The sequence below is a fragment of the Heptranchias perlo genome, chromosome 1 (genome assembly GCF_035084215.1).
Source record: "Heptranchias perlo isolate sHepPer1 chromosome 1, sHepPer1.hap1, whole genome shotgun sequence".
NCBI classification, from domain to species: Eukaryota; Metazoa; Chordata; class Chondrichthyes; order Hexanchiformes; family Hexanchidae; genus Heptranchias; species Heptranchias perlo.
Window position 1 is genome coordinate 52,874,925 of NC_090325.1, and position 14,386 is coordinate 52,889,310.

Sequence of the window (14,386 nt, forward strand, 5' to 3'; positions counted from 1 at the left end):
AAGGAAGTTCTGGTCTATGTAGGCAGAATGCCCAAAAAAATCACTGCAAGCCGTTTTTTCCAGTGTAAAAATCGCTACTGAAACTCTTCACACTCTTCAGACTCACTGATTCCTCACTTCCGCTCATCACAACTGATCCTGGCAACTGGTGTGTTCTCTAATTCTGGGTCTAAGTTACCCCGGGCAATGATTTCGGGTCGAAAAACCGGCAGCTTCCGTCCCATTTTGTTACCAAGGCAAAAGTTACATGTTTTTCTCTCTCCACAGATGCAACGTGACCTGACCTGAGTGTTTCCAGCATATTTTTGTTTTTATTTCAGATTTCCAGCAGCCACATTTATTTATTTTTTTTTTGCTTTGGCAAAGGTTACTTGCCCTGATTACACCCCGACAATGAGGCTGGGACAGAAATTCTAAAGGAATCTCAGTGCATGCAACAGAGGTCCAAGTCCCAAGGCTGAACATTAATGTAATTTGTCCACAGCACGTGCAGCAGCGCTCACTGTAATTTCGTTTCGGGCGAGGTTCGAGTGATGTTCCGCCAGGCCGCGCCCCGGGCGCCGGGCACCAGTCAAAATTGGACGCTGGGTCCGCCCACCCGCAGGTTACCCGTGTGTTTACAGGTTGCTATGGTTTGCTCCCCAGCGCGCAGGCGCCGGGTTGGTTTCCTAGCAACGGTTTGTTGTCCCATATTTGTAAAAAGCGGCGGGGCGGGGCGGGCGGCGAGCTCCCGCTCTCTGCAGATGGAGGGAGTGGTGTGCGACGAGTCTTCTGTCACCAGGTTGCCTCCTTTTGAAGCCGGTGGGCACAGCGGGGGAGAGAGCGGCGACAGCGGTCCCAGATACGATGCAGGGAAACGAGGGGAAGAGGACAAGTACGGATGTCCGAAGTTCAGTGAAAGGCAGGGTGCGGGAGGACAGCCGGAGAATGGGATAAGTGAATACGGATGGAGGGAGGACGGCGCCGTGCAGGATGCGGCGGGATCAGGGGACGATACAGCGCAGCAGAACATTGAAGACCGCATTAAAAACAAGTGTCTGATCGGGAACTGGCAGGAACAGGTACTGATCCTTAAGCGAGGAATTGATGTGCAACTCCCAAAATCACTATGCTTTGAAGACAGCAATGCAATACTACTTGCCTCATTTTTTACCCCCATCTCATTTTCTCTCCCAGTTTCCGCTCCTCATCTCTTGAAGGTATTGATCCCTGCTAGGTTGCCACAGGTGCCACTTGCCCGCCAGTATCTTGCCCAAGTGGCCATTATTTGTGTGAGCCTTGACAACGAGCATTGTTAGGGGCACTATAGAAATGTAAATTGATGTTATTTCACTGTGGGATACTCATGTGAGCCCAGTTCTGTCCCCCATCCCATAGCCACATGTCTTTATTTCAAGCAGGGGTTATTGGCAGCAATGAGGTGAGGGAATCTTGACCAAATTTTCTCCTAGAAAACAACAGTGACTACAATTAAAAAGTAGCCCATTGGTTGTGAAAAATTTGGGGTGTCCTGGGGCCGTGAAGTGCTACAAAAGCTGGGAGCGTAAAACTGCTGTTAGTTTATTAAATTTAATAACTTAAATTAGTTTATTAACTGGACTAATAAAACTATAAATAAACAGGGGAAGGAGCTGATTGGCTGCTAGCTGGCGAGCGTTTCTTTTTTCTGTTGAGTGTTTTTCTTTAAGGCTTAATTTATTTTTGTTAAGTTTAGTAAACAATCCAATAAATCAAAGCATGTCAGGGCAGCTAACATCCCGTCGAATGCACAGCCTGTGCCATGTGGGAACTCCAGGATGCTTCCCGTGTCCTGGACGACCACAGGTGCAGGAAGTGTCGTCAGCTGGAGGAGCTCGAGCTCCGGATTTCGGAGCTTGAGCAGCAGCTGGTGCCACTACAGTGTATCCACGAGGTTGAGAGCTACGTGGAGAGCACGTTTCAGGAGGTGGTCACCCCACAGCTGAAGAGAGTACAGGCAGAGAGGGACTGGGTGACCGCCAAACAGAGAAGGAGGACCAGGCAGGTAGTGCAGGAGTCCCCTGAGTGAATCACGCTCTCTAACCAGTATTCAGTTCTGAATACTGGTGAGGGAGAGGGTTCCTCTGGGGAGTGCAGCCAGAGCCAAGTCTACAGCACCATGGATGGCTCAGCTGTACGGGGAGGGGGAGGGGGAGGAGAAAGGTCAGGAGAGCAATCGTGATAGGGGACTCTATAGTTAGGGGAGCATACAGGCGTTTCTGCGGCCGCAGACGTGTTTCCAGGATCGTATGTTGCCTCCCTGGCGCAGGGTCAAGGATGTCACTGAGCGGCTGCAGAACATTCTGGGGGCGGGGGGGAGGGTGAACAGCCAGAGGTCGTGGTCCATATCAGTACCAACGACATAGGTAGAAAGAGGGATGAGGTCCTGCAGGACCTCAAAGGTAGTAATCTCCGGATTACTCCTGTTTTTTTTTATTCGTTCACGGGATGTGGGCGTCGCTGGCAAGGCCGGCATTTATTGCCCATCCCTAATTGCCCTCGAGAAGGTGGTGGTGAGCCGCCTTCTTGAACCGCTGCAGTCCGTGTGGTGGCGGTTCTCCCACAGTGCTGTTAGGAAGGGAGTTCCAGGATTTTGACCCAGCGACAATGAAGGAACGGCGATATATTTCCAAGTCGGGATGGTGTGTGACTTGGAGGGGAACGTGCAGGTGGTGTTTTTCCCATGCGTTTGCTGCCCTTGTCCTTCTAGGTGGTAGAGGTCGTGGGTTTGGGAGGTGCTGTCGAAGAAGCCTTGGCGAGTTGCTGCAGTGCATCCTGTGGATGGTGCACACTGCAGCCACAGTGCGCCGGTGGTGAAGGGAGTGAATGTTTAGGGTGGTGGATGGGGTGCCAATCAAGCGGGCTGCTTTATCTTGGATGGTGTCGAGCTTCTTGAGTGTTGTTGGAGCTGCACTCATCCAGGCAAGTGGAGAGTATTCCATCACACTCCTGACTTGTGCCTTGTAGATGGTGGAAAGGCTTTGGGGAGTCAGGAGGTGAGTCACTCGCCGCAGAATACCCAGCCTCTGACCTGCTCTTGTAGCCACAGTATTTATATGGCTGGTCCAGTTAAGTTTCTGGTCAATGGTGACCCCCAGGATGTTGATGGTGGGGGATTCGGCGATGGTAATGTCGTTGAATGTCAAGGGGAGGTGGTTAGACTCTCTCTTGTTGGAGATGGTCATTGCCTGGCACTTATCTGGCGCGAATGTTACTTGCCACTTATCAGCCCAAGCCTGGATGTTGTCCAGGTCTTGCTGCATGCAGGCTCGGACTGCTTCATTATCTGAGGGGTTGCGAATGGAACTGAACACTGTGCAGTCATCAGCGAACATCCCCATTTCTGACCTTATGATGGAGGGAAGTTCATTGATGAAGCAGCTGAAGATGGTTGGGCCTAGGACACTGCCCTGAGGAACTCCTGCAGCAATGCCTTGGGGCTGAGATGATTGGCCTCCAACAACCACTACCATCTTCCTTTGTGCTCGGTATGACTCCAGCCACTGGAGAGTTTTCCCCCTGATTCCCATTGACTTCAATTTTGCTAGGGCTCCTTGGTGCCACACTCGGTCAAATGCTGCCTTGATGTCAAGGGCAGTCACTCTCACCTCACCTCTGGAATTCAGCTCTTTTGTCCATGTTTGGGCCAAGGCTGTAATGAGGTCTGGAGCCGAGTGGTCCTGGCGGAACCCAAACTGAGCATCGGTGAGCAGGTTATTGGTGAGTAAGTGCCGCTTGATAGCACTGTCGACGACACCTTCCATCACTTTGCTGATGATTGAGAGTAGACCGATGGGGCGGTAATTGGCCGGATTGGATTTGTCCTGCTTTTTGTGGACAGGACATACCTGGGCAATTTTCCACATTGTCGGGTGGATGCCAGTGTTGTAGCAGTACTGGAACAGCTTGGCTAGAGGCGCAACTAGTTCTGGAGCACAAGTCTTCAGCACTACAGCTGGGATGTTGTCGGGGCCCATAGCCTTTGCTGTATCCAGTGCACTCAGCCGTTTCTTGATATCACGTGGAGTGAATCGAATTGGCCGAAGACTGGCTTCCGTGATGGTGGGGATATCGGGAGGAGGCTGAGATGGATCATCCACTCGGCACTTCTGGCTGAAGATGGTTGCAAACGCTTCAGCCTTGTCTTTTGCACTCACGTGCTGGACTCCGCCATCATTGAGAATGGGGATGTTTGCAGAGCCTCCTCCTCCCGTTAGTTGTTTAATTGTCCACCACCATTCACGACTGGATGTGGCAGGACTGCAGAGCTTTGATCTGATCCGTTGGTTGTGGAATCGCTTAGCTCTGTCTATAGCATGTTGCTTCCGCTGTTTAGCATGCATGTAGTCCTGAGTTGTAGCTTCACCAGGTTGGCACCTCATTTTTAGGTACGCCTGGTGCTGCTCCTGGCATGCTCTTCTACACTCCTCATTGAACCAGGGTTGATCCCCTGGCTTGTTGGTAATGGTAGAGTGAGGAATATGCCGGGCCATGAGGTTACAGATTGTGCTGGAATACAATTCTGCTGCTGCTGATGGCCCACAGCGCCTCATGGATGCCCAGTTTTGAGCTGCTAGATCTGTTCTGAATCTATCCCATTTCGCACGGTGGTAGTGCCACACAACACGTTGGATGGTGTCCTCAGTGCGAAGACGGGATTTCATTTCCACGAGGACTGTGGAGATGAAATCCCGTGGAGATGGTGCCACGAGCTAGTGAGTGTAGAAATAGGAGGATAGAGCAGATGAATACGTGGCTGGAGAGATGGTGCTGGAGGGAGGGCTTTAGATTCCTGGAACATTAGGACCAGCTCTGGGGAAGGTGGGACCTGTACTGGCTGGACGGGTTGCACCTCAACGGAACTGGGACCAATGTCTTCGCTAGGGAGGTTCGCTAGTGCTGTGGGGAGTTTAAACTAATTTGGCAGGGGGATGGGCACCAGGATGTAGCAATGGAAAGGAGAAACAAGGGGCACAAAGGATTGAGGGAGAAGGCTAGCACTAGAGCAAGTAATAGTACAGTATTAGGTGGGATCAGACTAAGAGAGAGTACAAGAAAGTCTAAGACTGCTTTACAGTGCATGTGTAAACACACAAAGCGTGGTAAACAAGATTGGTGAGCTGCAGCTGCAAATAGCCGCATGGGAATATGATATCTTGGCGATAACAGCGACCTGGCTCAAGAAAGGGTATGATTGAATACTAAATATTCCTAGTTACAAGGTGTTCAGGAAAGATAGGGAAGGAAAGAAAGGAGAGGGGGGTGGTGGCAGTATTGATTAAGGAGAATATTGCAATACTGGAGAGAGAGGATGTTCTGGAGGGGTCAAGGACAGAATCTATTTGGTTAGAGTTAAGAAATAAAAGAGATACCGTTACACTACTGGGTGTATTCTATAGGCCACCAACTAGTGGGAAGGATATAGAGGAGCAAATTTGCAGGGAAATTACAGAGAGATGCAAAAGCTATAGAGTAGTGATAACTGGGGACTTCAACTATCCTAATATAGACTGGGATAACAATAATAATATAAGGGGCAAAGAGGGGGTGGAATTTTCGAAATGTGTTCAGGATAACTTTCTTAACCAGTACATTTCCGGCCCAACGTGGAAGGAGGCATTTCTGGACTTGGTTCTCGAGAATGAGGTGGGCCAAGTGGAGCAAGTGTTAGTGGGGGAGCATTTAAGGAGCAGCGATCATAGTATCATAAAGTTTAGAATAGCTATGGAAAAGGACACGGACTACTCTAAAGTAAAAATACTTAATTGGAGGAGGGCCAATTTCAATGGGATGAGAATAGATCAGGCCCGGGTAAATTGGAATCCCCAAAGATTGGCAGGCAAAATTGTAATTGAACAGTGGGCGGCCTTTAAGCAGGAGATGGTTTGGGTACAGTCTAGTTACATTCCCACGAGGCAGAAAGGTAGGGCAACTAAAGCCAGAGCTCCCTGGATGACAAAAGAGATAGTGTGTAAGATCAAACGTAAAAAAGGGGCGTATGACAGATGTGAGGTTGATAACACAAGTGAGAACCAGGCAGAATATAGAAAGTTCAGAGGGGATGTGAAAAAGGAAATAAGTGGGGCAAAGAGACAGTATGAGAATAGACTAGCGGCCAACATAAAAGGGAATCCAAAAGTCTTCTACAGGCATGTAAACAGTAAACAGGTCGTAAGAAGAGGGGTGGGGGCCAATTAGGGACCATAAAGGAGATCTACTCATGGAAGCAGAAGGGATGGCCGAGGTACTAAATGAGTACTTTGCATCTGTCTTTACGAAGGAAGAAGATGCTGCCAGAGTACCAGTAAAGAAAGATACAGTTGAGGTACTGGATAGGCTAAATATTGATAAAGAATAGGTACTTGAAAGGCTAGATGTACTTAAAGTAGATAAGTCACCTGGTCTGGATGGGATGCATCCTAGGTCGCTGAAGAAAGTAAGGGTGGAAATTGTGGAGGTACTGGCCACAATCTTCCAAACATCCGTAGATACGGGGGTGGTGCCAGAGGACTGGAGAATTGGAAATGTTACACCTTTGTTCAAAAAAGGGTGTAAAGATAAACCCAGCAACTATAGGCCAGTCAGTTTAACCTCAGTGGTGGGGAAAGTTTTAGAAACGATAATCCGGGACAGATTTAACAGTCACTTGGACAGGTGTGGATTGATTAGGGAAAGCCAGCATGGATTTGTTAAAAGCAAATCATGTTTAACTAACCTGATAGAGTTTTTTGATGAGGTAACAGAGAGGGTAGATGAGGGCACTGCAGTTGATTTGGTGTATATGGACTTTTAAAAGGCGTTTGATAAAGTGCCGCACGGTAGGCCTATCATCAAGATTGTGGCCCATGGAATAAAGGGGGCAGTAGCAACATGGATACAGAATTGCCTAAGGGTCAGGAAACAGAGAGTAGTGGTGAACGGTTGTTTATTGGATTGGAGGGAGGTGTACAGTGGTGTTCCCCAGGGGTCAGTTTTGGGACCATTGCTTTTCTTGATATATATTAATGACTTGGATTTGGGTGTACAGGGCACAATTTCAAAATTTGCAGATGACACAAAACTTGGAAGGGTAGTAAACAGCGAGGAGGATAGTGATAGACTTCAAGAGGATATAGACAGGCTGGTGGCATGGGCGGAGACATAGCAGATGAAATTTAACCCAGAAAAATGCGAGGTGTTACATTTCGGTAGGAAGAACGAGGAGAGACAATAGAAATTAGAGGGCACAACTCTAAAAGGGATACAGCAACAGAGAGATCTGGGGGTATATGTGCAGAACTCATTGGAGGTGGCAGGGCAGGTTGAGAAAGTGGTTAAAAAAGCATACTGGATCCTGTGCTTTATAAATAGAGGCATAGAGTACAAAAGTATGGAAGTCATGATGAACCTTTATAAACACTGGTTCGGCCATAGTTGGAGTATTGTGTCCAGTTCTGGGCACCGCACTTTAGGAAAACTGTGAAGGCCTTAGAGAGGGTGCAGAAGAGATTTACTAGAATGAATCCAGGGATTAGGGACTTTAGTTATGTGGATAGACTGGAGAAGCTGGGGTTGTTCTCCTTGGAACAGAGAAGGTTGCGAGGAGATTTGATAGAGGTATTCAAAATCATGAAGTGTCTAGACAGAGTAGATAGAGAGAAACTGTTCCCTTTGGCGGAAGGGTCAAGAACCAGAGGACATAGATTTAAGGTGATTGGCAAAAGAACCAAAGGTGATATGAGGAAAAACTTTTTTACACGGACTGGTTAGGATCTGGAATGCACTGCCCGAGTGGGTGGTGGAGGCAGATTCAATCATGGCCTTCAATAGGGAATTGGATAAGTACTTGAAAGGAAAAAATTTGCAGGGCTACGGGGATTGAGCAGGGGCGTGGGACTAGCTGGATTGCTCTTGCGTAGACCTGGCGCAGACTCAATGGGCCGAATGGCCTCCTTCTGTGCTGTAATCTTTCTATGATAAGTGAAAACCTCTTTCTTTTGTTCTTCTGAAATCCAGGTGTGTAATGAAGAGTAAACTGGGATATACTGAGTATATTCACATTTTATTTTTAGAGGCAACGTTTGGCAACATATAATCGAGGGTCTGTGTGTACCCACTTTTTATTTTTGGAGGCTGAGGTCCTGGCTCCAAAAGCACAAGATGACAGATCACACAAGGGGTTCTGAGTGTGTGTGTTCTGGGTTTCCCATTGTTCACATTATTCATAAATCATGTGGGGGAGGATGGTCTTGTAATAATATTATTAAAATTAGTTGATGGCACTACTGTGTGACCAGCTGACAAGTTTGAGAGATACTGATAAGGCAGAACAGGTCTGCCAGGATAGGTGGATGTAAAAGATCCCACGGTGCTATTCAAAGAAGAGCATGGAATTCTCCCAGTGCCCTGGCCAGAATTCCTCCATCAGTCACCACCAACAAAAGTATATCTGGTCATTCATTCATTTGCTGCTTTTGGGATCGTATTATGTGCAAATTGTTGCTATGCTTACCTGCATAACAATAGTGACTGCAGTTCAAGGGTAATCCGTTGGCTGTAAAGAGCTTTGGGATGTCCTGAGGATGTAACAAGGCCCTGTATAAATGCAAGTTCTTTTAATTGGCATTCCTAATCAAAGAGGCCACAAGAATGTCTCATGAGATTTGGAAACATTTCTGTGGCAATCAAGTGAAATTCTGTCTAATGAGCCACTATTATCATCATTTATTCCTTTACTTACTTACCTTAACTTGTGAATGGCAGCAATTTGCTTTCTTGAAATAACGTGCAGATATTTTGCTTTGTACTGAATGATTTAAGTAGCCTCTATTTCTGCATATTGACAAGATTCTAGGCCTGCTCATTTCTCAGCCACAAACCACAAGCACTCAACTGTGAAACAAATGCATTAAGTACAGTACTGGTCCATCACTGACATCCTTTTCATCACTAGCAGTAGCTATGAGATGTTTTTCTGCAGTAGGAGCTAAGTCATATTGGCCTAACAGAGTCATGGCAACTTTACTCTGTAGTTGACTGTGCTGTACCTTATCTGGGATTGCTTAATGCTGGCGATAAATTTCTGACTTTATGCTGCTGGCAGGCTGCCTCACAGCTATTGATAATTCAAGTGATTGCGGCCCACAATTTTCCAATTGTTAATTTCCAATGTGTGTGAGGAAGGCTCCCCTAGCAATGCAAAGTCAGAAAATTAGTCCTTAGGTGCTTGAAGTAGGAAAGTGTTCCATTGCCCAGCACTAACATGATCAGTTTACAACGAGAAAAAGTAACTGATAAGCTCAAGATGATGGGACTGTAAGAGCAATATATTTCCTTAATCAACTTCAGATTTCCAAAGTGATTTTGTTCGTAAGAGTTTGAATATCCTGAATCAACAGCCGGGACTCCTTGTTTTGCACATCTGTGGCAGTTGATGAACATTTCATCGCAAATCAAATGGAAGATTATTGTAAAGAAACAACTCCCTTTGTACCCAATTCTTCTTAGTAGTTCAGGTAATTACAATTACACATAATTGCAGTGTTGTTTTTTGGGATATAATAAGGAAACATAGATTTAAATGTCCTCAAATCAGCACTTTTGTTTTATTATGCTATGCTAATCACCATAATTGGACACATTTTTGTGGCAATCAAGTGAAATTGTCAAAAAAAAGTAGAACAGTAGCCTTTCAATAATGAATCATAGAATCGTAGAAATTTGTGGCACAGAAGGAGGCCATTTGGCCCATCGCGTCTGTGCTGGCCGAAAAAGAGGTTTCCAGATTAATCCCACTTTCCAGCTCTTGGTCCGTAGCCTTGTAGGTTACGGCACTTCAAGTGCATATCCAAGTATTTTTTAAATGCGATGAGGGTTTCTGCCTGTACCACCCTTTCAGGCAGTGAGTTCCAGACCCCCATCACCCTCTGGGTGAAAAACATTCTCCTCAACTCCGCTCTAATCCTTCTACCAATTACTTTAAATCTGTGCCCCTGATTATTAACCTATCTGCTAAGGGAAATAGGTCCTTCCTATCCACTCTATCTAGGCCCCTCATAATTTTATACACCTCAATTAAATCTCCACTCAGCCTCCTCTGTTCCAAAGAAAACAACCCCAACCTATCCAATCTTTCCTCATAGCTAAAATTCTCCAGTCCTGACAACATCCTCGTAAATCTCCTCTGTACCCTTTCTAGTGCAATCACATCTTTCCTGTAATGTGGTGACCAGAACTGTACGCAGTACTCTAGCTGTGGCCTAACTTGTGTTTTATACAGTTCTAGCATAACCTCCCTGCTCTTATATTCTATGCCTCAGCTAATAAAGGAACGTATCCCATATGTCTTCTTAACCACCTTGTCTACCTGTCCTGCTACCTTCAGGGACCTGTGGACAGGCACTCCAAGGCCCCTTTGTTCCTCTACACTTCTCAGTATCCTACCATTTATTGTGTATTCCCTTGACTTGTTTGCCCTCCCCAAATGCATTACCTCACACTTCTTTGGATTGAATTCCATTTGCCACTTTTCTGCCCACCTGACCAGTCCATTGATATCTTCCTGCAGTTTACAGCTTTCTTCCTCACTATCAACTATAGGGCCAATTTTTGTATCATCAGCAAATTTCTTAATCATGACCCCCTACATTTATGTCTAAATCGTTACTATATACCACAAAAAGCAAGGGACCTAGTACTGAGCCCTGCGGAACCCCACTGGAAACAGCCTTCCAGTTAGAAAAACACCCGTCGACCATTATCCTTTGCTTCCTGCCACTGAGCCAATTTTGGATCCAACTTGCCACTTTCCCTTGGATCCCATGGGCTTTTACTTTTCTGACCATGATATGCATTAATGACTATAATAACTTCAAATTTTACATAATTAACCACTATTATCATCATTTACTGTTTTATTTACTTAGCCTCATTGGTAGACGGGATCATTTTATTTTAATGAAACTGTATGGATGTTTTGCCTTATACTGAATAATTTAAGGAACATCTATTTCTGCATGTTGAGAGATTTTGTACATCACTCATTATCATGTGGGTGGAATTATATATAATTCACCCTGATACCAGCAAATTTATTCAACAGAGTTCAAGACATCTCAAACAATGCTATATTTAGGTATTGTTATCCTTGCTACATTCTTGTATTTCAGCTGCCTGGTTTGAATCACTTTATAAAACCAAGAGCAGAACATTTATTTCGAGTTATTAATGGAAGTAATGTCTGTGCATGGTACTGATCTGAAGTTAATGACAATGGCCTAGAAATTGAGCCATGCAGTGCCCATATTTCAGGCGCTACGCGTCCCACTGAGGCCCCAAAATGGCTGGCAGGAAGCGTACACACACTTGCAGCAGAAGTGCGCCGACCGGCATATTGGGTGAAGGCAAACAAGAGATGTCCTTTACCCAAACCTGGAGTTAGTACCTTTGCATATGCAAATAAGGGGCCTAACGCCCGCTTGAGGCCATCGCGGGCTGCACTCAGGGAAACTAGCCCTACTGAATGTCTGTCAATCAAGAAGGTAAATAACTTACCTGAATGTGGAGACGGGAGGAGCTGAAGTGCTCAATCCGACCCCACATTAAAGGATCCAATTGCCGTTCCTGACCACCCCCCCGCCACCCCCACCACCATCACCACCACTCCCCACCTGCAACATGCTATAGACAGAGCCAAGCGATTCCACAACCAACGGATCAGATCAAAGCTCTGCAGTCCTGCCACATCCAGTCGTGAATGGTGGTGGACAATTAAACAACTAACGGGAGGAGGAGGCCCTGCAAACATCCCCATCCTCAATGATGGCGGAGTCCAGCACGTGAGTGCAAAAGACAAGGCTGAAGCGTTTGCAACCGTGTTCAGCCAGAAGTGCCGAGTGGATGATCCATCTCAGCCTCCTCCCGATATCCCCACCATCACAGAAGCCAGTCTTCAGCCAATTCGATTCACTCCACGTGATATCAAGAAACGGCTGAGTGCACTGGATACAGCAAAGGCTATGGGCCCCAACAACATCCCAGCTGTAGTGCTGAAGACTTGTGCTCCAGAACTAGTTGCGCCTCTAGCCAAGCTGTTCCAGTACATCTACAACACTGGCATTTGTCCGACAATGTGGAAAATTGCCCAGGTATGTCCTGTCCACAAAAAGCAGGACAAATCCAATCCGGCCAACTACCGCCCCATCAGTCTACTCTCAATCATCAGCAAAGTGATGGAAGGTGTCGTTGACAGCACTATCAAGCGGCACTTACTCACCAATAACCTGCTCACCGATGCTCAGTTTGGGTTCCGCCAGAACCACTCGGCTCCAGACCTCGTTACAGCCTTGGCCCAAACATGGACAAAAGAGCTGAATTCCAGAGGTGAGGTGAGAGTGACTGCCCTTGACATCAAGGCAGCATTTGACCGAGTGTGGCACCAAGGAGCCCTAGTAAAATTGAAGTCAATGGGAATCGGGGAGAACTCTCCAGTGGCTGGAGTCATACCTAGCGCAAAGGAAGATGGTAGTGGTTGTTGGAGGCCAATCATCTCAGCCCCAGGACATTGCTGCAGGAGTTCCTCAGGGCAATGTCCTAGGCCCAACCATCTTCAGCTGCTTCATCAATGACCTTCCCTCCACCATAAGTTCAGAAATGGGGATGTTCGCTGATGATTGCACAGTGTTCAGTTCCATTCGCAACCCCTCAAATAATGAAGCAGCCTGAGCCCGCATGCAGCAAGACCTGGATAACATCCAGGCTTGGGCTCATAAGTGGCAAGTAACATTCGCGCCAGATAAGTGCCAGGCAATGACCATCTCCAACAAGAGAGAGTCTAACCACCTCCCCTTAACATTCAACGGCCTTACCATCGCCAAATCCCCCACCATCAACATCCTGGGGGTCACCATTGACCAGAATCTTAACTGGACCAGCCATATAAATACTGTGGCTACGAGATCAGGTCAGAGGCTGGGTATTCTGCAGCAAGTGACTCACCTCCTGACTCCCCAAAGCCTTTCCACCATCTACAAGGCACAAGTCAGGAGTGTGATGGAATACTCTCCACTTGCTTGGATGAGTGCAGCTTCAACAACACTCAAGAAGCTCGACACCATCCATGATAAAGCAGCCCGCTTGATTGGCACCCCATCCACCACCCTAAACATTCGCTCCCTTCACCACCGGCGCACAGTGGCTGCAGTGTGTACCATCCACAGGATGCACTGCAGCAACTCGCCAAGGCTTCTTCGACAGCACCTCCCAAACCCGCGACCTCTACCACCTAGAAGGACAAGAGCAGCAGGCACATGGGAACAACACCACCTGCACGTTCCCCTCCAAGTCACACACCATCCCGACTTGGAAATATATCGCCGTTCCTTCATCGTCGCTGGGTCAAAATCCTGGAACTCCCTTCCTAACCGCACTGTGGGAGAACCGTCACCACACGGACTGCAGCGGTTCAAGAAGGCGGCTCACCACCACCTTCTCAAGGGCAATTAGGGATGGGCAATAAATGCCGTCCTCGCCAGCGACGCCCACATCCCATGAACGAATTTAAAAAAAAAACAATCCTCCCCCACTGACCCCTGATCTCCCTGGCCCCGACCCCTGCTAGCAGTGGGCCGATTTTTCTCTGCACTTCCTCCAGTCATCGCCGGCAGGCCGTTACGCCACGTAGGCTCTGTGACAATGAGACTCGAGGCCCAATATCTCAGGAGCCTCGGACCTCACCATTCTGCTGCAGGGTACTTACGCTTTGCCCCGAGTGCCCAAAAATGGATGCTCCCGAATTTCTAGTCCAACCAGTCTTAAATATGGTGTACTTCAAAGATGCTCAAGCGACAAAACAGGATAACATGCCTGTGGGTCCTCACTGCTCTCTTTTTCCTGCTGGCTGTGGACTATGCCAAGATTGTCTTCCGAATTCAACCAAATTAGGGTAGACACAGCCTTGAACCCAATTTCTGATTACAAAGAATGGCATTATGGGGTAATTTCCACCCTTGTGCTCTCAGCAGGGAGCCTTGTCCGCTGTGAATGTATATTGGAAATTTGGGTGCACACTGATCACAATTTTCTGATCATCGAGCGCACAAAATCAGAAAATTACTCCTAATGTATCTACTATTGCCCTGTCAGTAAATAACCACATAGTTTGAATATTCAGGGTATCCGCTGCTTTTCCACTGCAATTGGCAGTGTATATGTCAATGTAACTTTGGAAACCAATTATTTTAAACCAATATCGCATAATAAAATGTACACTTGCAGTATACATTCAAATTTTTTTGACTCTTCTATTTTCTCAATTATCTTCACTTTTGTTCTTCCTTTTATATATAAATACATAGGTTACAATACAAAAACAAGCCATTTGACCCAACCA

At 46.9% G+C, this 14,386-nt stretch overlaps 1 protein-coding gene across 1 annotated transcript in view; it reads left to right on the forward strand.

Moving 5' to 3' along the window:
- Positions 1-602: 602 nt before the first annotated feature.
- Positions 603-14,386, forward strand: part of spag8 (sperm associated antigen 8) — a 40,519-nt gene continuing 26,735 nt past the window's right edge. The window contains exon 1 of the mRNA XM_067994220.1: positions 603-1,061. Coding sequence (XP_067850321.1) covers positions 630-1,061 — 432 coding nt within the window. The 5' untranslated portion in view covers positions 603-629. The remainder of the gene's footprint in view (positions 1,062-14,386) is intronic.